Below are 27,282 nucleotides of genomic sequence, written 5' to 3'. Positions count from 1 at the left end.
CACATTGAGAGGAAATAGCCACATCTGTTTTGAAAAATAAGGTGGATACCTCTCTTGGAGAGCCAGCTTCCAGCATACACATCTAAACCAGTCAAGGTGTTCAGGATTACTTGAAAATTACAGACAGATGTGTTGGAAACTTGGCTTGACTAACCCTGGTGTAATACGATACAACCACAAAAATCAGATATAGACTCATTTACCAAAGAAAAATTCCAACTAGTTCACAAAAAACATTCTAGTTTACCAAACAAGTTTCCAAACATTCCAAATTCCAAACAAAAGCTCCATCAATAACAACGGCCAATTTTGCAGGCCAAGGCAATTTAGCCTCTGCAGGTCAACAAATCATATCCAAGTGTGCAATAAAAAGAGCATCCATTTTGGAGCATCTGTCAGAAATATGCTTTTGGGGATGGACCCATGATGGGGCCATTTAGGGATGATTGACTTTGAATGTTCACTGGTAATATTGTCTCTTCAGCATTCTGTGCCAAGCTGGATAGCAGCAGCTGTGATACCATATGGCTGGAAGAGGAGGCCACAGAAAACACAAATAAATGCAAGGTTAATAGCAAACTGCTGATGGCGGGTGGTGAGATATGCAAACAAAAGATAGTTTCCGGAAGGACTGCTGGCATTTTAATATGCAAATCTAAGGACTTAGCAAAAAAAAAAAAGAAGAAGAAAAGATTAATGAGTGCTGGTCAACTCAGCTGGCACAAGTTTCGGATTTTTGGAAGTATGCAAATTTCAGCCAAGCCTTGGGCGATCTTTTAGATTGATTCATGTGCCTGTGATTTACAAGAACTGAAGACGCTGTAATGAAAGGGCCTTTAACATGAGCGAGAAAGTTAATATGCAAGATGTGGTGACTGAACAAAAGAGCACTTTTAAACACAAAGACCAGCTCATTCAAGCTGATGATTGCTCAATAACTCTACTCAGAAAAATATTTAAGAAATTAACTATGAAATGCCATTTTCGACTTTTGGCCGAAAGAGAAAAAAGGCGAAAAATAAATGCTGCCCTGTCTCTCCTTGTTCAGTGCCCAGGTTTCACTCTCGGCTCCACTTACAAAGATGCACAACTTCGAAGTGACTTTGGCTGAGCTCTGCTCAATATATAAATAAATAAATTCCAATATTACATTAATACAAAATAAAAAAAAAACAAGATAAAATGTGGACACTGGCTATGTGAGACCCAATCCTGCTTTGACCCAATTTTGGCATAACATTTTGCCATTAAGATAATCTAATCAATCAATTTGGTCAGTATGATTTCTTATTTAAATACACCATGATTTAAATTATTTTTATACTTAAATAATTGTTAATAATTATATTTAATAATTATCAACTTAAATGTGCCATTATTTAAATGTATTTTTATAATTAAATAATTATTTAGTTAAGAAATATAATTAATAAATGGCAAATAAATTTCTTTCATAATTCAGTAATTGGTAAATAATAATATCAATTTAATATTTAGTCATTATTTGTCATTATTTAATGTAAATACTAACAATTATTTAATTATAAAGGATTTAAATAACTAAATACATTTAAATGTTAATAATTATTTAAATGAACAGTATATTACAGACAAATCCATCTCTAATGACAAAAAAATGATTTTTGGTAGCTTGCTTTGCATGTCAGTCATATAGTGTCTTCCTGGCCAAAACAAGCTGCAATGTGGATATTGAACTTTAGAAGTTTAGTCAAAAGTCTGGCTATGAGAGAGACCAAAATAACCAAAACTCAACATTAAGAGCTCAGGTACCGCTTCAAACCGGGTTCCAAAGTGTATGTTTTTGAAAACTATACCATTATCGTCTCTGTGTAAACTAGAAAAACGTACATTTGTGAAACCGGTGACTTCATTCACGTGTATTAATTAGGTGCGTCATTTTTCTTTACAAAGTGACGTCACCAACTACTGGCCTGACATGCATAATAGAGAGCTTTGAGTCGTTTCCGCAGGTCTGTGTGAATGAAGGATCGTTTTGTCAATGTTGTCGTCTATACGCAAAAAACCCAAAGGAAAAACGTTTCCATTTTAAGTACATCGTTGTCATATAAACGTCCCCTTAGGCAATCTCCAAGAGTCACAACCCAGTATGCAGTATGCATAACCCAGGATCCATTTAGTCAAAATTGATTTTATTTTATAAAATGTTGGTGTCCCTGCATCAGCAAAGCGTTGCTCAATGGAGCTCTCAGTTAAACCAAGCTCAAGAAATCCAGCTACTGCAGCCTCTGGATGGTTTAAATGTGAGTGTCACTCATCTCCTCAGGGGCCGGAGTGACACAGAAACTGCTCCTGATTCAAAGAGCAAAAAAAAAAGGACAAAAAGGGGGGAAATAAAAAAAAGACAGGATACAAAGAGCAGCTTGCAGGATCCCATGTGGAGGAAGATGGAGAAGCACTGTGGCAATTTTCAAATACACCCATCAATAACAAGCTCCTGTCCGCATGTGTGTTCATATGCTCACAGCAGGAAAGGATGAAGTGTTTCGTACTTAAATAAAGGTCTTCTGCAAAACCATGGCTGGAGGGCATTTGTTCATATCAACAGACGACGACGGTGAAAACCGGTGGTGGTACGCACATCACGTCCAAGTCAGCACTTGAAACACAAACAGAATGCTAAACACCCGACCCGACCATTTCAAAGGCTCGTTATCGGTTTCATTCTTGGCCCCGTGGGTATGCCGTACCTGTACGAGATGGATGAGGGTAGTGAGAATGGCGCAGCGGAGCATGTTGTGTTCTTCTGACTGCTTCCAAAGAAGAGGAAGGTACTGAACCAAGCAGCCCACGTACGGTCGAATCTAGAAGAGAAAAGGGGAAAAGTAAAGCACTGCTCTTGATTGCAAAGGAGCACACAAACAAACGAAAAACTTTTTTTTGTTTTGAGGCTGAATGCTTTAGATTAATTAAAAAGAAAAATCAGAAAACAGGTCAGCTTCAAAGAGCCTCTAAAAATGTGATTACACTTTAAAGCAGGAGTGACCTGGTAATTCTAATGATGGCTGTCATTTGATTTTAAAACTGCAGTAACCAACAATTACAGTTATGGAGTTTTTAAACTTTCTGATCGCAATGATACTCAAATATGATGATCCTCTATTGAGGGAAACATATAGGTAGGTGATCAATTTATACTATGTAAAAAATAATGAGTGAATGTCAAATTATGAATTAAATATGAAAAATAACTTTGAACACCATTACTATTATTATTATTATTACTACTATTAGTTTTTACTCTGAATTTCTCTGAAACATAATTTATACAGTGTTAAAAATATGGTCTGACAACCATGTCAAATTCTTAATTTATATTTATAAAATGTATAAATAAATAAAAATAAACATTTATTATTACCTTTTTTTTTTTACCATATATTTTCAAATATTTTCTGAAACAGTTGCGAGCAGGACGAGGCTGAGAGCCGTGGGAGAACGGCGTGAGACCGGTGGCGTGATTGATAATGAGCGACACCTGCACGACGCACCGTCTCGTATCTCTCACGGAGGAGCGGAAGCATAAAGGAGGAGTGACGACAGTGAAGATCGAGAGAGGCCAGGCCTGGATTTTTTGTGTGTTTTGCTATATGTGACAGCAGTCGTCCGTGAGGAGCTGCTGTCTTTACTTTCATTTTGTATTTGTTTATTTTATTGTTTATTAAAGTCTTTGAACGTTCACCGGCTCCCGCCTCCTCCTTCCCACATCTAACCTTGCTACAATGTTATTGTTCAGTACAATAACATTGCGTTTGCTATTTAAGTGATATTGAAAGTCACTAAAACAAAACTTCTATAGCAAGAGCTCTTTTAGTCTTAGCAAGTGCTGTGTTGCAAGTTCTTGCAATGTATACGAGCGATTTGGTACTTGTTTTAATGAACAATATTCCATGAAATATTCCTATTGGACTATACTGGCTAAATCCTCCCTCACATCTCTCTCCCAGTCTATTTTTTGCAGGGTTTTCCTAAAACGTTATATTCTTCACTTCTAATCCCTATGAGCATCCTTTACTGTGGGAATGTTTCACAAGTAGGGAAACATAAAAGAGCAGATACCTTACATTTATCTGTCAAAAAAGACAGATAAGCATTTTGAATTATTATCCATCAATGGTTTTAAAATTGTGTACATTTTTATCTAACGCAACCTCTGCCAGCTTCATATTTTATTTATTAATTTAATCCATGTTATTTAATTCACATCACGTAAGTATTTTCTTCTGTTAAACGTACAGTATGGAATTTTTTCGCCGCTAGGGGTCGCTAACCTCTTACAATAACAAAGGCGTAGTTTGATGACGCAACATTTGCTAAGAATTATGGATCTTGTCGTCAACGTCAAGCCGACCGATCTAATAATGTTTATGGATGACTTAATACATCAATGTTTTTATCATGACTGTGATATGAAGCAGTTCGGGATTGCTAATGCCTCGTTTCCACTGAGCAGTACGGTACGGTACGGTACGGGACAGTACGGTACGGTTCGGGTCTGTTAACCATGATCTGGCTAGCGTTTCCACTGCCAACAGTACCCTTACTTGATAGGCGTGGTGTTTCGATCGACGTCATTTTCGCGCGAAGAAGAACATAGTAAACTACAATGGATGACATGCAGCAGATCTTATTCTTGCTCCTCGACATGTTTGTCACAAGAAGACAAGCGCCGACATTAGGCTTTTCTCAATATCAAGTACGCAAAGTTTGTACTTGCCATGTGCGACTCCTACATGCAAATGGTACAGCGCGTTCTAAAGCGTCGCTGATACACCGGTTATCTCGGTTACTCTGTATGTACATTTTAAGCAACAATAAAACGAAATATGTTATAAAACACCACTCTGCCTCTTTTCGTTTTCATTTAAATAAATGAAACATTACAGGGACACAAATGTGGTTCATGCGCAACGTTATTCACTGCACGTTATACGTTATTCTATTTATAACGAAACGAAATTTAAAACACAACCCTAACGTTACCTCTTTTCGTTTAAAAAAATAAAAAAAATAAACATATTCCAGGCAATATATGCATTTGTACAAATGTTGCAATAAACATCAGTGATAATCTTGTAATAAAAAATGACAAGAAACCATATTTCTTTTTGTAAAATTTCAGTTTTATCAATAATAGCCAATAGAGCTCGGGCGTAGATGTTATGGAATGATGCATTGTGGGTAACGGCGGCCATTTTAGAGGCAACGCAGAAGCGTTCGGAATAAAGTAATAGCGTAGCCGACCGGTCTCCACCGGCACCGAGAAAGAAAGAGAAAAAGTTATGGGCCGCGACAAAAAAAGTTGCCTATACCGTATACTGACAAACTTAATAGGTATCTCACTATAGGCGAATCGAACCCTATGAATAAAGTCTGGAGTAGGCTAATACCAAGCCTCAGTTTCCCTGATATTTTCCTACCTGGTCTGTGGAGTGAGCGCTTACACCTCCGATCCAGAGCCGGATTTACAATTTCCTGTGCCCTCGGCAAACATTCACACACATTTTAATTGTTTAATAAACAAATGGGGTTTTTTTTGTCACAGTCGGCTGCAAAGATGAGGTTGACGATGCTGATTGGCGATCCTCGCTGTAAGTGAACGCGCCAGAGAGAAATGCAAATTGCATACGGATTAACTTACATAAGCAGAGAGCTGTCTGTTTTCTTTCATTTTGAATTGTGTTTAAAAGTAGACACTTTTAGAAAAGTAGAAACTTGTCACTGGAGGCTCACTTGCAGTTCACAAATGGATGAGTGCAAGATCTGCAGATCTACAAAGTAAACGCGGAGAAAACAATCGTTTGCACCGTGAACCAAGCATCAGTGGTGACACACACACTTGTCAGATTCTGTGAGCTACGAAGCTTATGCGGGTTTGTTACACTTCAGGAGAAATTTATCATACGTGCAATAATCCACTGTTTTCGTCTGGTTGACGACCAGCGGCGACCCAAGCCATTCGACGAAAATAGGGAAAACTAATATGATTTATGAGGCGTTTGCCCTGTCGATCATGAGACCGATTACAGCAGTTCACAATACAGCAATACTGAACCATTTTCCAAAAAATAACCTAAATTAATGACCAAATGATCAACGTTACCTACTGCCTACTATACGCTACTAGTATACAGTACATCTACTTCCATACCGTGATTCCCACAATGCATTGCGGCGTGACGCAACGATCCCGAGCTCTATATAAAAGTTTAAGTAAAGTACAAGAAGCTATACAATAAGAAATAAAGCAAACAATTCAGTCAAATATCCAAATGCAGCGCTCTAACATTACAAGTAGTTAAACACAAATAACGTTAATATAAAACTAAACTTAGCCCTCAGCCAAAACGATTGACAGGGAACTCATTATATATTCACGAGACCAAAGATCGCCCGTTAGGTCTACACAAAACGAATTATATCTTATGTTTAACCACTACCGTCGGAGTCCGCGACGAACGCCCAGGCAAGGCTCATCCAGCCGGGAAACATGAGCGCCGAGCGCCCGCTGAACGCATGGATCTCACAACCGAAAAAAAAAAAAAAAATCTTTATAAATAAACCACAGATTTGAGCTTTAAACAACTACATTCTCGCCTGAAAAACTCTTAAAATTACATTTCGTGATACAGTAACAGTAGTATTACATTAAACTGTATATTAAAAAATGGCGCTTCTTATGTTGTCATTCCTCTTGTAGCACGCGCAAGTGACGATTCTCTGTCAACCAATCAACGTCCTGCAGTGAGTCTAGCTCCACCTTTTAGTACCGTTCCACTGTGCTAGGTACCCCAATGGAAGGGTACCTAAAAAGTGGTACGGTACGGTTCTGCATTTTGGTACCATTCACAACTTTTGATAGTGGAAACGCAAATAAATGCGTACCGTTCCGTACCGTACCGTACCGTACCGCTCAGTGGAAACGAGGCATGAGAGACAGCTATCAGCTCCACACGCGACGCGAGTCCCGCGGATATAAAAGGAATATGGACATTTCATTCTACCGAACTACACGCAAGTGCAGAATTACTACTCACAGGTCAGTTTATTAGACAAATTAAACTTGTGAGGTAACGCAGCGCTGTTTCACTTGGTCTAACATTACACTAGCACACTAAACTGCATTTGAATGTGTTGAAATGTATGTGTTAGTCTGTCTGTATGAGACTAGCAGTAAGCTAGATCAACATTAGAATAACATACAGATCATATTCTAACATTTTATCATTGTTGAACTATATAACATTGATTAGTTTTATGTAAATGTGCTCACCTGTTTAATAAAGTACATGTAGGAGCGGTCGAAGTCTCGGACGTGGAGCTCTCGTTTATATACTGTCTATGGGAGCTCTCGGCATCTCGAAAACACCGCGCTGATAATGATTCTCGTTTTAGTTCTCCTTTTTTATCCAAAGTCTGCTTGCCATGGTCCATAATGTTTGAACGAAACAACAACAGCGTGCAAATAGACATTGCAAACTACACAGTTGTCCACGTCAGTCGCCTTGGTTACTATCAGAGGGCTCTGGTTGCTATGGCAGTACGAGCGGAAACCAGGGACAACGCGGATATGACGGCGACAAAACGGAAATAAAGAAACGGGACGTGTCTTCGAATTAAATTACAAATTTCTCCTGGTTTGAAAGTTGTTGGAAACAGTCGGGATAATGTAAGTACACAAAAAAAACATAGATATAGTGATTTTTGCTATTTTTAAAGCAAAAAAGTTACATATTGTGCCTTTAAAAGGAAAACAAAGTTTAAATATGCTGCAAACAGTCTGTCACTATGCATCAATAAGTGATAACAGTATTTGCATGTCATGATTAATTTATATATACACACACACATATACAATTATGTGTATATATGACTAAGATAATTGCAAACAATTTTGTGAATTAATCGGATTACTCTGTCAATTCATATCTTTTACTTTTAAATCTACTTTTAAGCTCTGTCTGCACTGTAAGTGATGCAGCATAACAAAACTAGGGCTTGACAAAGATCATACCATAGAGGTTTAGGGTTTTGTTTGTGCTGCTGTGCCTTTAAGACACAACAACATTCCATGTGAAATAAACAACACAAATGTGCTGCAGAAACAATTCAAACCTAATGACTACATTCGCGCCTCAAAATGTTAATTGAAACTTTATTTCACACCACTTTAGATCTTGCAATTGGAAGAAATAACTTTGCAATTAAAGTGTTTTTTTTTTTTTTACTCTGAGGGCGAAGCAGCTTTAAAAGATTTTAATTATTTCTTTTAATTGTGATTTTATATCTCTATCTAACAGTCTGCCTTTCTCACAAGGCGACTTTCTAATTTTAAACTTTCTAGCACAATTATCTTTATTTATTTATTTATTTATTTTGAGGCCCAAAATTGGACTGAAATAATCGAGAGATATAAAGAGAGATATTCACAACTATGTATTTTTTTCCTCTCAAAATTCTGCATATTCCTAACATTAGGATCCTTCAGAAAGATTTGCAGAAACAGGAACAGACAGGAATTTTCTATATTGTTAGTTCTTCAGGTGTTTAGGATTGATAAATTCTCATTTACCTCTCCATAACTGAATTGGCCCAGTTTTACATTTCTGATCACCCAACAGGCATCGCTAACGCACAGGGTTTGAAATGAACTTTGTCACTCACCGGCTAATTTGGCTACTAAATTAATTTACCGGCCATTCAGAACTTCTCCTAGCCCAAAAAATAAATAAACCACCAGATTAACTACTTCACAGCTTATATTTGTTTTTATACAATTTGAATTTCATACATTCATTTCTTTTTCAACCAAAATCCTGTCTAGCCATCTCCTCCCTTCCTTTTTCATCCTCATCCTTTTCACCAAAAATGTATTTTTTGTGAAACTTCAAACACATGTCATCAAACACTGGCTTATCCTGTGGTCTCAGGATAAGCCAGGGTCTGCTAAAATTGTAGGATGTGGGAAAATTACAATGTCTTTTCAGTTAACCAAATGCTTAATGTCCTTAGAGCTCTCATCTTCAGCTGTATCAGTAAGGAAGTGCTGTTTTTCACCTCGGTATTTGCCTCTGTATATATATATTAAAGGTCCCATTGCATGGATTATTTTATTATTTTAGAATGTTTCCTGGGGTGCCCTTATAATGTTAGTGTGTTTTTTAGATCAAAAGTTGTCATAATTTAGAAATAAAAGGCATTTTTCCTAGCCTGATTTTAGCCTCTGATTTGAATGCTCTGTTTGAAGGGGCGTGTCTGCTGTGAGAGTTCAGTGTAAACGCCCACTGCTGTGATTGGCTGACATGCTTGCATATGAAATATCTCACATTAACGTTACATGTGGAACTCTCTCGAAAACTTTTACTATTACAGCTATTATACGTTTACTATTACAGCTATCGGGATTAACGAATCATGAGAAGATTAAGAATTTCGATATATTCCCATCACATAAAAGGTTGCAGTAATGAGCATTGAGCAGATGACAGCCTGTTGATCGCGTGAATGAAGATCTTATCATTGCAACGCAGTTTCTGTACTCTCATTAATGCTTTCACCTATGCAAACATGAGGTAAGTACAGTAAGAGCTTTGTTGTGCAGCGTAACAGCGTCATTGATTTCATAACGAGTTTTGGCAAGTGTCCAGATAAACTCGCGCTGTGTGATTGACAGCTTGGGTGATTGGAAAGGGATTGTTCTTTGATCACTTTCTGTATATGTATATATATATATATATATATATATAAATCACAGTTTAAGTAAGATTATTTTCATCCTACTAAGAGAAACGACGTGAAGTTGATCGTTTAGTCACTGGCTTGATTTACTGATGCATAAACAGTATTGAACGACTTTGAGAGAAAGATTATCTGTCTGAACTTGAACAATTACACATCAGAAATTCACATAACCCACTGGTTCTTCAGAGGCTCGGATGAAGGAACTAAAAAAATACTTTTGAGTTCATTTGTACATCCAAACACTGAGCAACTGCCATGCTTCGCTCGTTTGCAAGCCATGATGTCTCTCGAGGAAAAACCAGTATCGCGCTCGCGCAGCTCATTTTCTCATGGGCGAATTGGCTAGTGATTTGACAGCGTTACCCACCACAGTTGATTTTTACCCCCATTTGGCGGGTTGGCGGGTGTTAATTTCAAACCCTGCTGACGCATAAACTGTCGACGTATTCATCTAATGTCAGAAAGACGCTAAAGGTCACGTTTCAGAAGGCACATGATAAAGGCATTAATAAATTAATTTAACTTTCCTTTCAGCAAGGACTGTGAATACATGGGCAAACTAGAAGATTTTACAATAGCTCCCAAAGATTTGATCTGATTTCCAAAAACTGCCTAGAACACTCCATGTGCACTCCATGCTAACAAGACAGCCGGTTCAGATTTTAAACCATGAGTGAAGCAAGCTTTAACAAAAGTTAAAACTAGCTTAGCTGTGGCATGAGGAACTTGCAAAAAAAAGCAGTTACAAGTGATTGAAAAGCATTTTTTTTCTCTCTCTTCAGAACATGGAGGCTAAAAGGTCAAGCAGATCTGTCAAGGGTCAAAATTAGGGATGCACCGATTGGGAAATTCTGGGCCGATACCGATACCGATGTTTAACATAACAACTTGGTCGATGGCCGATGCCGATGTTTTTTCTTTTTGTTATTTATTCCTTCTTTTGTGCCACGGAAACATACAAGTATTTCGGCTCTTGATCACACTATCCTAGAATGAGCACAAATTCAATCAGACCAATTTATGAAACAAAAAAAACCTTTAATGTCACTTTCTGGTTGACAGTTATAACCTTATTTATAAGTTCTTTTTCAGTTGTTATGAGGAGCAATATGAGAGAGAAATTTGGTAATCATTGTCTGACCCAACAAAAAAAAAACATTATAATATTCATTTTATTTTTCGTGTTCGCTTTTATGAGGGAAAAAACACGGGTGAATGTTCATACCAAAATATTTAATTTAAAGCGCGCACGCGCTCTTCTGCGAGAGAGAGAGAGAGAGAGAGAGAGAGAGAGAGAGAGAGAGAGAGCCCCGATGGCGCGCGCGCTCTCACTCACTATTCAGAGCGGTCAAGCTTCCCCGTACTTTTTGACAAGCGTCCTTGACAGGGAGGCCAGAGCTTCTTTGCAGCTCAAGTCGGCGGCGGTGTGTACAGTTAACGCTCTATCTGTTGACGGCGCTGAGGGAAAAGCTCCCACCACTGGAAGAAGCGGTCGCCGCCCATTTGTGTCCTCCTGCGCACCCATCAAAGCCGTGCAGAACGTCTTCAGCACTCGCGGATCGTGCATACTCCGCCGCTTCTTCTGCTACACACCATGGTAGTTCTTTTCTCGAGAAAAGGAGTTTTCTCATAGAAAAAAATAAAATAAATGCGTCATTGTACCCAGCACTTCTGAAAATGCACTTCCGAATGCGTCTCTGTCCCCAGCATATCAAACCAAACTGACGCCCATGTGACATCGGCGAATGTCATTTTTATTTCCCGATGGCCGATGGCAGTTAACGAGGCAAATATCGGCCGTTACCGATGTTCAGCCGATGCATCGGTGCATCCCTAGTCAAAATATATATTTCTAAGCTCGTAATTACAAAAAACGAGAATTAATTTATCATATGGTTATAAAGCACAGATTTGAGAAACAAGGAAAAAAGAATGAACATGTTGCGTGGAAACACTTTCATATTTAATGCTGGTCATTTGACTAAACTTTAAAGGTATAGTGGAGGATTTTTCCGAATTTTAGAAAAGAACCGCCCTATCCACTTGCACATGCGCAACACTCTACCTGCGTAGAGAGGGAACGCCTATTAAACGTGTGCGAGAGAGCATGCACGAGCCCAGTTCTCCTCGTGCACGCTGTGTTTACAATTTCCTGTCGGCATCGCTCATACATGCTTACTTGCAAGCACGTACGACGGCCTTACGTAAACATATCACCAGAATGATTGACAATTAGGAGGACCAATAGTCTTGATGATCCACCCGGAAAAAGAAAATCCTCCACTATACCTTTAAGCTGAGTATATACAGTGGAGCATTGAATCACTGTAGAGGGCATTTAATAACTCCTGTGCTGCACAAAATTGATACGGAGGATTACTTCTCAAAAAGCTTCCACTTTACACGGTATGACCCTTTGTAATTTCTGCATGTTTGACCTAACAAAGCTTAAATCATGAATCTTGTATTCTACCATGATTAATGTAACTATCATTCTTTAAATGGCTCAGAGTCAAGGCTCACGCAATAAAAGGTCATTTTCAAGCAGGTCGAGGCCTTGTCCTCAGTCAGCATGGTTTGGTAATGACATGACATCAATATGTGTCTTTCAGCGTGCAAAAACAACAAATACTAGCGTTTTAAATAGAAAAGCATGTGACCTCAGGGGGTAAAGATTGCACCCTCTATATTCGGATGACATCATTTGACCTCTCAGGGTGACTGAAGCTCACCTGGATGCTGACTCTTTCGATGACGCAAGAAATAACGTGGAGAACTTGCATTTTGGTGTCGCATTCATTGACCTGTTGCAACAGCTGGAACAACAGGCCGAAAATAGACTCCAAGTACTGAAGAGGAATAAAATAGACGTTAATGAAGGCCTTTAAATCAATAAATGAAATGTAATGATGGCAAATGTTCAAAACAACCATCTTACCGGTAAGAATTGCTCAGTTCTGAACTCAAAGTCATCGACGGGTGAGGCTGAGTTAAGTGTAATGACTACAATGACCTCTTAAATACACACCTGATTATCAGACATGAAGATGAATGAGGATGAAAGTGATTCAAGTAATCATACGCAAACAAGCGGGAATGGCTATGGGTTAATAGGCAAACTAATTACAAGTGTGCTTAAATGCATTCAATTAAAGTTGACAAATGACCACTCTGGTGTAAAGACTGGAAGCTGCGACAGGCTCAGCATCACTCAGAGAAAAGGATATCCAGCTTTAGAGTTGTGGCCGTTTCGATGCGAACCTAAAACAGAGAAAAATTTTCATTATTATTAAAAAATTAATAAAGCGTGATCTGATCTGTGAAGTATGAAATTTTAATGGGAGAATGTTCCACACCACCAGTGACACCAAATGTAATGGAAATAATGACCTTCTGACCAATGCATTTCCAAAATGTTTTCACTGGTTCATTAGTTTATATAAAGAACATTTATATTAATAAACATTTTCATCATTTTTCCTTGGCTTTAAGATGATTTTTTTTATGACTTTTCCACTGGTTCTGTATTACAGGATTGTTTTAATTCAATATCTAATGAAATGTATGAAAGCTGCCATAACTAAAACATACACTTCCAGCAGTGTAAAATGTCCATTAATTTGCATCACTGTAGGAACCCTGACAACACACTACCGTTCAAACGTTTTTTTTTTTTTTTTTTTAAGAAACGTGACAATATTGAAATGTATAATGTTACAACAAATTTCTATTTAAAATAAATGCTGTTCTTTGAACTTTGTTCATCCAAGAATCCTGAAAAAAAGTACCACGGTTTGAAAAACATTATTAAGCAGATGTTTTCAACATTGATAATAAATCAGAAATGATGCTTGAGCAGCAAATCAGCATATTATAATGATTTCTGAAGGATCATGTGACACTGAAGACTGGAGTAATGATGCTGAAAATTCAGCTTCGCATCACAGGAATAAATTACATTTTTAAATATATTAAAATAGAAGACTATATAATTACATTATAATAATATTTCATAATGCAACTGTTCAGTTTTTTTAATAAAATAAATGCAGTGAATCAGTTAACATACTGTAACATACTTATTTAAAGTTTTCCCTGCATATCAAACTGAGCTAGGAAAAACTATTTTACAAGCTTCACCTCCAAAGAACTCTTTTAAAGGACAGCCATTCATTTCACCTTAAATCAGTGTGGTACATGTCGACAAGAGACCTCTAAGCCTACTCAAGTTTCCTCAACATATGAATCTTGAGAGTTAGCCTGTAACCAAAACAAAATTAACATCATTAAAAGGTCTTGCCGGTACGGGATAACAGAGGAGCCTGAGGGTGTTTAGCAAAGATTGCATAAAGAGTGTGACTCAAGCAGGTGGCTAATGACAGACCCCAACACCCTCTCAAAATGATCTATTACACAGGCTGATGGGACAGCATGCTGCGCTCCACAAACAGGTTTAGAACGAGCAATAGCAGGAGATTATGAAATTTCCCCAACACATCAAACTTAATGATCAAGCAATTTTCTGAGAAATAGCCAAGGGCCTGAAGCAATGCATTTATTAAGTAGTGAACGGACAAAGCCCGAAATGGACAAGAAAGACATCTTAACTACTGATTGGTCTGATTCGTCTCTGAATAATCCTTCCATTAAAAGTCCGTTCTTACTGGCAGCTGCTTTGCTCCAGCATATCAAAAACGATCTCTGTTATGTTAATAGAAATGCTGGAAACTCTCACTTTCAGCCACTTTGTTTTTGTACTGTATAGGAAAAAAAGCAGTATGTCAACTTAGGGATGCAAAATAAATATCATACCATTGGTCATTGGTCGATTTGATGTTTTTTTTACATTTATCAGTAACAGACTATGTTGTACATTAAATTGTCCTTGCTCGTTTCCTCTATTTTTAAGTAAACTTCACATTACCTTTGCTGTTATTTAACGCTGAATTAAAGTTCATCTTTAAAACACTGAAATTAACAAATTTACTAACACTGTTAAAAGTAATTTGCGAGCGAGTTCAGCCATCTTCAGTCTCACTAATAAACAATAATTACGTGTCATCATTAAAACGTAATTACAATCCCTAGCAATCTGTTGAGTTATAGATAGCAGTCAGCAAATTGTTTTTGTGTCGAGACATGACAACTTAGCGGAGCTTCATAGAGCTTCAGACATGCCCACTGGCCAAAGGCTGCAGTCCAGAAATGTCCCAAGCATGGCATTAGAACAATAAAAGAAAAGAATACAGGCAGAGGACAATGTCTCTGCAGACCCAAACAGCACTACACACTTCTAGCGGAATACAATTATCAGTTTATCTGTATCGGCCAGGATTATAATATTGGCAAGTTGTTTTATATCTGTTTTACCACAGCTGTGTAAATTATAGGTAACACTTTGTGTCCTAGTTACACATCTTGCATGCATTTATAGGCAAAACAGTCAATTATGCATAATTATATGCAACTAACCCTAAATCTAAACCATAACCATATAAGTACATGTTGTTAATTAATATTACTCCATAATTATTAGTCCATAATTGTATAATTACACTGTAACAAGGATAACTTAAAATAAAGTGTAACTACATTATTATTGTTCGATGAACAAAAGTATGTGATTTCAGATACAGCAACTGTCAGTGTGAGTCTCTACACTAAAAAATATTGTTGGTTTAACTTAAAGTTGCCTGGTTGCCTTAAAATTTTGATTTAATTTAAATAAAAAATTATAGTTAATACAATTAAGGAGATTGGTTTAATCAACAGAAACTCAAAATAGCATGTTATCTGAACCACATTAATTATCAAAGTGGATTTGACAAAAGAAAAAAAAAAGTTGTTGAATCATTAATATTTTACAGTGTAGAAGGCTAAAGCTGGAAGACTGTAAGAGAAGCGCCGCACAGATGGTACAGTTTGCACGTCTTTTACGCTCCAGTATTTAGGCAACCAATTAAGACACACAAAAACCTGCTATTTTCTAAGCATTTTCATAGCTACAGACTGTAAAGCATGTAACTAACAGAAACAATATCGTCAGTTCCCCAATTCAATCCATCGTCATTGAAATGGGTTTAGGAGGGCTTACATATTCTACAGAGGATTAAAAGCAGAGATAAGCAAGGCTGCCTCCTCGCTCTCAGAGGCATCCGCGGCGTAAAACATCAAACACCGGCTGAAAATAAAGCACTCTGCTCCCTGCCAGAGTACAGAGCGCCCACCCAGCAGATATGAGGGAATTATGAGCGAGGAGATGGGATTCTGTGACAGGAACCCTTTAACAAGGTATATGCCTGCCTGCGGATGTCGGACGAGTCCACGTGCCACCTGGCCAACCAGAGCGGCCCATCAGTATGGGACTGCCTGCATCACTGTTATCAGCCTGCTCAGCTTGCCCCCGATATGGATATGAGCATCTAATCCTGCTTTCTTCGGCTCGTCTGAATGGAGATAGGTGAATAATAGCTATTAGTCTCCACAAGCAATCGCTGAAGACACAGCTGCCAAGGTAATTCCCCCACAAGACTTCCCACGCAAACACATATCCATGCGCTGTTCATCGTTCACAGTGTTTTGTTTTGGCTATAGTTTTTGTGTTTTGAACATTTACAATATTAAAATACAAAGTATTTGAGAAAACTGGAAATTCTAAAATACTATTTATTACAATAAAATTAAAAAACAGCATAAATACTTCTTGTTTTAGAGACGTAACTTTACAGGCAAAGTATGTGTCAAAAGTTAGGAACTCTCTTAATTGTAACAGTGGCAAAAAATAAATATTGAAATTATATTTAAAATTATATGGTAATACTTTAGCATTCAATGACTACATTAGGAAACATGAACTAACACTGAAAATACTTCAAAAGCAATCTTAGTAATCTTAATGTCAGCAATTAAAAATACATTTTTGTGTTAATATTTAATAGACCTAAGCTAACATGAACTATGAATGGCTGCATTTTTATCGACTATTATTAATAAAGATGAATAAATACTCTAACAAATGAATTGCTCAATGTTAGTTTGTAAAAAGTTATCAATTACATCATAAAATATACAATATTATTATTATTATAATATATAATAATTATATCATAAATTAATTTAAATATAAATAAATACATTTTATAACTACAATAATATGAACAATTTGATATAAATAGAATTTTTTTATATACTGAAAGTCTGAATCTGGGACAACGATAAACACAAAATAATTATTTTGTTAAATTTAAAGTTTTAAAGTGATCATCCAAAGATAAAAGTTGAAATCAATCTATTTTATAAATATATATATAAAAATACACGTGTGTGTGTGTGTGTGTGTGTGTGTGTGTGTGTGTGTGTGTGTGTGTGTGTGTGTGTGTGTGTGTGTGTGTGTGTACCTGTTTTTCTATTCCGGTAGGGACTTCAACCTGAATGCACACAGAGTCATGGGGACTCGTGTCACAGTGGGGACCTAAACTGAGGTCCCCATGGGTACACAAGCTTATAAATCATACAGAATGAGTTTTTTTTTGGAAATGTAAAAATGCAGAAAGTGTTCTGTGATGGGTAGGTTTAGGGGTAGGGTTAGTGTAAGGAGATTTGTACTGTATAAAAACCATCAAGTCTATGAAGAGTCCCCACAAAGATAGTGAACCAGACATTGTGTGTGTGTGTGTGTGTGTGTGTGTGTGTGTGTGTGTGTGTGTGTGTGTGTGTGTGTGTGTGTGTGTGTGTGTGTGTGTGTGTGTGTGTATGTATATATATATATATATATATATATAAAAATAAAAAAAAGTCAGCCCCTAGCAAATAAAATACCAGTTTCCTGGTATTTAGCTATTTCATCTTAAGTAGCTCAAACAGCTCAATACACATTATTTGTTTTTGTTTTGTTTTTTCTTCTAAACGCATAGTTAATAATGTTAAGTTTTTTATTTTTTTATTAAAATCGATTATTTCCTCACAATGCTTCTTTTGGACTTATCTTCATGTATATCAGATGTCAAAACATTAAAGAGGAGGTAGTTTTCCCCTAGTAACAGCAGTGCAAGTGAAGGAGCAGTACAGTATTTGCAAATACAAGCTGTATATATGTATGAGGGTGTGTTCATATGAAAGCGATTAGTCTATTCTTTTCAAGCTGACAAACCATGAAATAGAAGTAGCCCGATCTCATTTCCTTTTGCATAATAGAGTTCGGGCAATGTTGAAACATATAAGATAAATGATCTACTGCTGTGTTGAAAGATCCTGGAGGCAAGAGAACTCATTTCTGAACAGGCCAAACGCTGCACATTCTTCACATTACCTAGACATACAGTGTTATTGACACGCTTTCTTGTTGTGCCTAGGATAGAGGTCAATAATTAAAAGAACACAGCTGACATCCATTCAGACCAAAACCATCTCATAAACGAATTAAAGCTCTCAAAATTAACGTGTTCATTTTGCGTACATTCGTTTTTCTCCAGTTTAACACTTTAAAAATATTTAAAAACGCAATCCGTTTATTTTTTGTCATCCATTGGCTGTGCTATATAATCGTATTATCATTGATTCAAGTGCCATTAAACCACTCAAGTGCGATAAGATGCAAAAAAGAACTCAAGTCTATGCTGGCGTGCTGTCTGTAAAGCGGCTTTCTGTGAACAAACGGCGAAACCAGACAGCGTGCCAGCTGTCATTGCCAGCATTGAGTTCTCTTTCGTGCTTGAACAAACAAAAACAATTGTCAACAAAATTATGTCAAAATTCCAGTTTTGTCGAGTATCCTGGTAAGCACAGTCTTAGAGGAGTTAAAAAGTGTTAAATGAATAGAGTTGTGAGAAAATAGGATGCGTGTTAGATCTGCATCATGTGCGTCAGGTCTTAAAGTAACTGTCATTAATGTTAATCAAAGAAAAAAGGCAAAGAGAAAATAACTGACTTTGACTTAGGAAGAGCAGTGTTTGATTATTACATTTCTGTATATTTATTTGTTAGACCTAACTGAAAATCTTAAAGCATGTTACATGGGTCAAAAACAACATAAACAATAAAAAAAAAATCTTTTTTGCAGGGCAGAAATGATACTGACCTTCATTCAATAAGCTTAGAAAAAAAAGATGCCCTTAAAAAATATGTAAAATATACTGTCTTTTTATTTGAGTTTCAATGTGAAAGTATTACAATATAAAAATATATACAAAATATTTAAATGTTAGCTATAAATATATACACGTGGTCAAAAGTTAAAACATTTTGTAATGCTTTTGAAAGAAGTCTCTTATTCTCACCAAAGCTATATTTATTCGATGAAAAATGCAGAAAAAAAAAAAAAAAACAGCAATTTTGTGAAATAATGTTTTAATTTAATATTAATTATCTATTCGAATCAAATGTGTCAGCATCTGACAAATTTTTTTTATTTCAACACGATTCAGATTATATACTGGACAAGACCATTTTGGAGAAACAATTTCAACTTTTCCTACATAATATAAAAAGGCCAAGGCATGTGAAAATGTATCATATTTTCAAATCTATTATTTAAGATTTATTATTTCGTACTATAATCTCAGTCCTTGAAAGCTGTGCTTAACCAAAACCCCTTGGATAGGACACAAATAAAATGTTCTTGGTAAACATACGTTTTGACAAACAAATGCCATTTTAATTGGTTGTTAAAATAATTGCTCACTCACACAAAGCTCAAATCTGCAACTTCTTGCACTGAAATTAAAGCAACACAGACCACAACATGTCATTATTTGAATGGTGGATGACTGGCCTATAATGAATTTCTAAGGCTCGTGGAGCTTTAATTGAACCCAAGAAATGACCAAATGGGTTGTTTTATAAGCAGGAGGGTAAAAATCTCCAGAGTTGTTATGTTGAAGCTGTGTAAGAGTAGTTTGTCTTTGCCTGGAGCCTTCAGGCCCGAGGCAACTGTCAAGTCGACTCAAACTGCGAGTCTGCACACTGACATGACAGCACCTCTAGAGCGCTGACGGCTCTCCATGCTCAGACGACGAGCGTTTGTGGAAAAGCACGAAGGTAGAGTCGGCAAATGTGCTCAGAAAGTAAACTACCCGTTTAGTGCCCGTCTGCTTGCTGGCTCAATAAAGTGAATATTAAGCTTGTTAAAATGTTGAAGTTATACAGATAAGAGAATGAACTGTAGATAATGGTTACATTTAAAGGGTTTGCTCACCGAAAAAATTACAATTCTGTGTCTTACACACAGGCAAGCTCATGATCTGGTGTTTTCAAGCGTTTTCAGTGCGGCTTATGCTGCCTTCACGTGCTATATAATAAAAATTGCCCTCTCAAGACATATTTACCATTGGGAAGCTTGGGGGTAATTTTGATACCCAAGTTCCTGTGTTAAGTGGGCCATAAACTTTAAACATGGCGGAGGGGAGAATGATTGCTGCTGAAACTGTTCTTCTTTACTAGTCTTTAAGTCTTAAGTGTGTCCCCAGCTTACCCGGACACTACCACAACTAAAAAGTCCAGTCAATGCAAATACCTCTTCAATTTGGTCACTGAAAAGGGGTTGGAGGACTAAATTGTGCTCCCAAAGTGGACCATATTAATGCATTTAACTTTAAAATATATAATTTTCTTCTGAGGTCAAGCCCCTTATAGTCCCACAAAATTCTGTGGGAAAAACTGCAATTGGATCAAGACAGCAAAATCCGACCCCAATAACCAATAAAAAAAATTGACATTGACAAAAAATACATTGTTTAAAATATCTTATTTTGTGTTCCATAGAAAACCATGTAGTTCCAAACATGTAGTAAGTCATTCACATTTGGAATGCCATAAAGGTCAGTACATGATGACTATTTTTTATTTTTGGGTGAACTATCCCTTTAATGCTACAACAGAATTATACTGCTCCAAAAGAAAGAAACCAAAAATGAACGCTTAGATGTTCAAACCATCTCAAGTGACCCCCTAAAAAATAAGACGTAGTATTGATGACAGGCTATAAATGCCTCAGGTTTTACATCCAGATTGCCCTGTTGCCAATTGAGACTCACCCCTGAGACGGGACAACATTTCTATGCCTGACATGTTTAGGATGAAATGTGAAATACATTAAATTAATATATTACCGGCATTCAGCATTCCCAGTTTGTCCCGTTTTCCATCGTTCAATATTACTTGTTTGTTTGCCATTCCCTCCCTGGATGGTTTCGCTGAGTGAAATGTAGCTGGGTTTTTACTCTGTGTTATAAGCCAATAACAAACAGGTAAACTTTATTTGGATTCCCTGTCACACATACCTAGCAGCTGCACAGCTGAAAGAGAGTTAATGGTGTTTGGTGAGCCCATGGTTTGCCTCGTTCCCACGGTCTCTGACTTCAATTTCCTGTGGCACGCACGTAAATACATACACAAACACCCAAGCGAGCGCGCTCGGCCGGGAGCTCTCATACATTTGAACAGCATGCTAATGGTCTGTCATCTCCACAACTTAAATATTTAAACTGGTTCTACTGAGCCTGTGGAGCCTGCAGAGGCGATATGACATGAGAGAGTGGGCCGCTCAACGGCCTTGGTACACACTACACCGACTTCCATAAATACAATGAACATATCAATGAATAAATAAGTGCATGTTAGGGTTGGGCAGTATGACGGCGTAAACAGCGCGATGCTAGAAATATCCACATGAATTATCAATAAGCAGGAATGCGTTACACTGTTTACATGTTATGTGAAAGTAATGAGGAAACATGGAATATAGAAATACGGAATACGGAATAGGACCTGTCCCAAATAAGTAAAACTAATCTATTATTATGAGATGCTTGAACAATGCAAATGAGATGCTTGAACAATGCAAAGCAGATTGCACAAATATTATACATTATGCATTAAAAATATGCATTACTTAATGTATTAGGCATTACTTATTTTTATGTACAATGGAATCCACACCTATGATCTAGAATTTGAAATGTAATTTAAATATAAATCAGGGTTATTATCGCTAACTAAAACTACATCTATTAAAAACAATTAATCAATTGAAATAAAGCTAAAGTAAAATAAAATATAAATATTACTTAAAATTAACTAAATGAAAATTAGAAATGTTAGAAATGTTCCCTTGGCAATAAACTAAAACTGGAAATACATAAAAAATATAACTAAAACTGAAATAAAATAGATTAAACCTGAATAGCTATATATATATATATATATATATATATATATATATATATATATATACTAAACTAAAATTAAATGCGAAAACTGAAAATATCTAAAAATAAAAGCCAATTCTAAATAATAACAAAACTATAATAAAACTAAAATAATAACTTAATGATAACACTGCTATAAATGTATTTTATTTTATTTAAATTGTGTCAATAATAAAATTTCAAATAAATCAGCATTCGCACTAGTAGTCTTAGACTTTTGGACCCTACCATACCCCATTTAATTTCTTGCAAAAATAAGTACATTGTGATTTATGGAGTTACCATGATATAAAACTGTTCATACAGTAATGTAAGATTACTGTCCTCCCCTAGTACATATTCATTTTCATGCTAAGCGCTGCACAGCAATAACTTTAACCACCAGTATGACGACGACAGAGGTGCAAACTGTGCCGTAATCAACGCCTTAAATGTAAATGTAATCAAGCCGGGAATGGACAACAAGTATGCGTTAAACCTAGATAAAATGCTTGGATGATTTTATGCTACCATCCCCATTTTAAAAATACATCATTTCGTAGCCAGCGACAGCAATCAAAATTCCAATCAGATTGATGGAAATGAAAATGATTTGTGGATCGTCCTTCGCCTTGAATGTTTGAAGAAATCCCCAAAACACTTCTGTGATAATTTTCCATCACCGACTAAACGTGTCCACTCTGCCGGCTGATAAAGCCTTCATTCTATTTTCAGACTCCGATAACGCCACCGAGAAATGATTTTCACAAACATCTGTATGCATATGATGAACTCCAATAGCCATTGTTGACATCCTACTTGCTAGCATATAAATATATGTTTACCATATACTTCAAAAGATAATATTCTGAGATGTTCTAAACTACATATTTTCAAGCAGCTTGAGACACATTTTTAAAAGTTTGAGAGAATCACAACTGCAAAGACGGCCAAAGACCTCAATCAATTGAGTAAAAATACCAACGATTAAGAAACTGTGCAGACTGCACAGCTCTTCAATACAATAACTTTAGGATATTCAACAAATGAATAGTCTTGTATGAATAGATATTTAGTCTATCACAGTCTCCACAAAAAGTAGAGCAACAGATTATGTAAAATAATGAGAACATTGCTCACAGCTAGTTATTTGAAGTCAGACAGTAACTGTCTGAATGTGTTACAACAGTGCTGCTCTGATGAGTATAGAAGTTGTGCTTTAATGGTGAGATTTAGAGAACTTTAGAGTTTTACCACGCTAACAAGTCACTGCCAGCACAATGAAGCACAGCATGCTAATGCCGTCAGCAGGATAAATCCCTTTGAAAATGTAGTCTCTAAATGAACCCCTCTTAATGAAACACCTCTAAAACAAGCTAATTGCCCTGACCCAACCTATCTAAAAAAATTCAATCAAAAAAACTAGCAATGCAGGCAGTCAATTCTGTCAATGCATTTAACTGCATAAACCTACATATCTGAAAATCCGATCAGAAAACTCAGGCTACTGACCAGCAAATGAATACAAAATGACTGTAAGCTGGGGAAAGTGTTGGACGGCAAAAAGGTTCTCGCAGTGCACAAACTGCACATGAAATTGATTTTGAATTAACCGAGGCTAAGCTGCAGGCTGGAGGGTGCCTTTGCTCACGCAGTCGTATTAGCGATTAGCCACTGGTGATGCTGATTAATGCTATTGTTAATAAGTTGGCATCTAATGATGGCCTCTAATTATTTACCGAGACACAACGAGGGTAATCAGAGACCTCAAGCATCCCTAATTGGGGAGGACAATATTGATTTGAACCAAGGGGCGATTTGTCCAGACTTTCAATGCAAAGAAAGCAAGTCAATAATTGGTAATGCTCATTGGGAATTCATAATTGCTCTCTTGCACAACATCACATCAGGGTTATTATCGTTAACTAAAACTAAAAAAAAAATATTTTTTTTTTTTTTGAAATAGATCTGAAATAAAATGATATAAAATATATAAAGCATTTGATGAAAAACGTATTTACAAAAAAAATGGAAAAGTGGCCTTGGCAACTAACTGAAATAAGTTGAAGCTTTAAAAAAAAAATTTTTTTATAGAAATATTTAAAAAGAACAAAAACTGATTAAACAAAATTACAAAAGCACATAAAATGTAAAAAAAATGTAAAATAAAAGCTAATCATTTTGATAAAAACTATAATAGTATCACATCTACGTATGGTGTGTGTAGTCATCAGTTTGATTGGGGATTCTTATACTTAACATACTAATTAATAATGAAAATTATTGAATAGACATCATGCAGAAATTAAGATGCTGAATTCTTTTGAGGAAGACGAAAGTAGAAATTTAACAGAGTGCATGTGTGGCGCTCTCATCCGTGCAATTTCAATGGGAACTAAAGCTTAGACCAGTTGTGTGAGCCAGACTTTGCTACCTCTCTCATCAACGTGGCAAGGACCGCTAAAACAGTTTTACAATGAATAATCTAATATTTCACATTGTTTTATTATCCTTTTTGAAGCTAGAAAGCATCAGTCCACATTCATTGTAATGACATAAGGGTGAGTAAATGATGACAGATAATTGGTTTTTGGCTGAAATATCCCTTTAAGAAACCTGGACATCCTGTAAGCTTCACATACCACAAGATCGGGGTCCTGCATGAGACTGAGGATGACCTCGTAGAGCAGGGGCCGTAGATCCGGCTTGAACTTGACCGATATCCATTGTCCAATCAGCCAGATCACCCGCCTTCTGATCAACTTGTACCTAAAAAGCAAAATGAGCCAAATCAGCATTCCCTGTGCATTGTGCTGTTAATGGCTTAACATCTTTTAAAAAGCTTCTTATATCTGAGAAGGTAAGGTTCTGAATTGCAGGTGTAAGACACAATAGGGAGATAATGTCCTGAAATGGTCTTTTACTCTTCAAATCCTGAATTCAGCAAACCTTAAACAGTTCTCATTTCCATGAATACAGAAAAACTTGCAGGTTTCTGTTCCCGGGAGGAAAAATTACATGAGGTTAGTATTCAAAAGGCAAAAACTTTCTTTGCAGTAACTTTAAGTTCAGAAAAAAAGGAAGGAAAGAAAGAAAAGCTGGCACAAGTACAAAATAAAACACTGGGGGCTCATTTATAATAAAAAAAGCATATACCAAAATATTCCTATCATTCTGCTTTATTAGAGTGCAAATTATTTTAAAATCATGCTCACGAGCGATTGAATGCACTCCACCTACAGATCTCTCTATGTGCTGAGATTAAACAATTAAAGTGCATTTGGAAATGTATTCAAAGAGTTACAAAAGGTGCAGTGCAGCCGAGGGCACCTTAATATTTCTGCCCACTCAATAGCCTAATCAATGTTTAATTTTTCATAATTAATGTTAGATTTATTCATTAGTCACACTGAAATGCAAATCACTTCCCGATCAAGATCGTTTACGTACTTGTGGAACGTGCATGTGCGCTTGATAATATTTGAAACATACTGTACATTTTTTCTTGCTATTTTGTTCTGCTCTCTCTTGTCTACTAACACTTTAATAAAATAATTTCCATTTTTGTCCACGACAAAATGCGACTAATGACTGAAGGATGAATTGCAAAGTGTAGGTTAATAACTTTTAAATATTAGTTTGGCGCTTTTACACATTTGTACATCGATTTATGTTTGTCAATAATTCTCACTCTCCTCCTCGCTCCCAAAATGTGTGCTAGACATCTTACAGCTGGCTGTTATCTTTTAGGTCTCAGAATAACTTTATGGATGTGTGCCCATAAATATTATAGATGTTAAGAATAAATACAGAGCATATTCAAAATAATAACAGTAATAAGAGTAATAAAAGGGGCAGGGGTGTTCGCTTTTGTAAAGAATCCGCATTCTCCACCAAAAACTAGTCAAAATGTTAATGTTTTTGCAGTATTGGTTCCCAAAAGCAAAGCAGGCATGACTCTGAGCCCTGAGGTTCTCTCAGGTCACAAGAGAGAATAAAAGAGAGGCATCATTTCAAGGCTTTATTTGAAGAAAATATCTCTAGAGAAACAGGCTGCGGTGCCAGTGGCGTTGATAAAAAGTAAGTGAGCGTGCCAGGGGTTTAAGCTGCTTTCGTCTGCTTGCCAGTGAGCGACAGAGTAATTAGAGCCAATGGTGATAAAAACTTCAGCATCGCACCCGAAACTACCAATACTAATATCACCAGCACCTCATTACGTAAAATATAGAGGTCACTCCACAGAGAGCAAATATATTAGCCAAGCTGTGAGTTATAATGAGTCCACTCTAAAGTAAACATTGTGTTTGTTCTACAAAGCATCTGCTAAATGACATGTAACCAATGATTACTCTCAACGGCAAACAGCGTAGCATATAAACATGCAAATAAAGGTAAACAGGCCTGCTGATGAAGGCACTTTAGCTTCTTGTACACTCAAGTGTAAGGAGTCTCCAGAGAGACCTCATTTTCCTTTTAAATCATTTTAATTCATTTTTAATAGGAATTTAATATGGAGTTTGGCAACAAGGTTATGAAGTAAATGGATACAGGAAAGGACGAGGGGGGTTGATAGCATGAGGTACAAAAAAATAAGCCATAGACACAAATTTAGGCCAGGCATTTAAACAATCTCTCTAAATTATATGAAATATTAAAGTGTATAAAATTTTAAAGTAATGTTATTTACACATTTAAACACACACATACATACATACTGTACACACACATATACACACACACATACATATATATATATATATATATATATATATATATATATATATATACACACAGTGCAATGCATAAGTTAATACACCCATGCTAAAGTTGACTAAAAAGAGGAATAAAAAATCATATTTTGGAAATTGAACTTAATGCCTTAATTTAAAAAATTAGGAAAAATCCAACCTTTAAGGACACCAATTTTCTTTGTGAATGAATAATGTATCGTAAATAAATAAATGTTCTTCCTTAAAATACATGGTGCATACTGTAAGTGTGTACACCCCTATGTTAAATTCCCATAGAGGCAGGCAGATTTTTATTTTTAAGTATTTTTTTTATTTATTTTTTAGGATACTATGCATCCTGATAAAGTTCCCTTGGCCTTTGGAATTAAAATAGCCCCACATCATCACATAGCCTTCACCATACCTAGAGATTGGCATGGAGTACTTTCCATAAGATCATCTCTCAATGCAAATCAAACTAGCTTTTAGGCTAACTGAAATAAAACCATGCCAATCTCTAGGTATGGTGAATGCTTAAGGAAGAACATTTATTTATTTACGATACATTATTCATTCACAAAGAAAATTGG

At 36.4% G+C, this 27,282-nt stretch overlaps 1 protein-coding gene across 2 annotated transcripts in view; it reads right to left on the bottom strand.

Annotated features, from left to right (window-relative positions):
• Positions 1-27,282, bottom strand: part of ipo11 (importin 11) — a 172,323-nt gene that overhangs the window by 81,244 nt on the left and 63,797 nt on the right. For both annotated transcript variants that reach the window (XM_084390373.1, XM_084390374.1), the window contains exons 16-20: positions 24,605-24,731; positions 13,008-13,041; positions 12,719-12,759; positions 12,513-12,629; positions 2,730-2,843 (exon numbers count right to left, since the gene is read on the bottom strand). In XM_084390373.1, coding sequence (XP_084246499.1) covers positions 2,730-2,843; positions 12,513-12,629; positions 12,719-12,759; positions 13,008-13,041; positions 24,605-24,731 — 433 coding nt within the window. The remainder of the gene's footprint in view (positions 1-2,729; positions 2,844-12,512; positions 12,630-12,718; positions 12,760-13,007; positions 13,042-24,604; positions 24,732-27,282) is intronic.

This window comes from Rutilus rutilus (assembly GCF_951802725.1).
Source record: "Rutilus rutilus genome assembly, chromosome: 19".
NCBI classification, from domain to species: domain Eukaryota; kingdom Metazoa; phylum Chordata; class Actinopteri; order Cypriniformes; family Leuciscidae; genus Rutilus; species Rutilus rutilus.
This window is presented reverse-complemented; position numbering and strand designations above follow the sequence as displayed.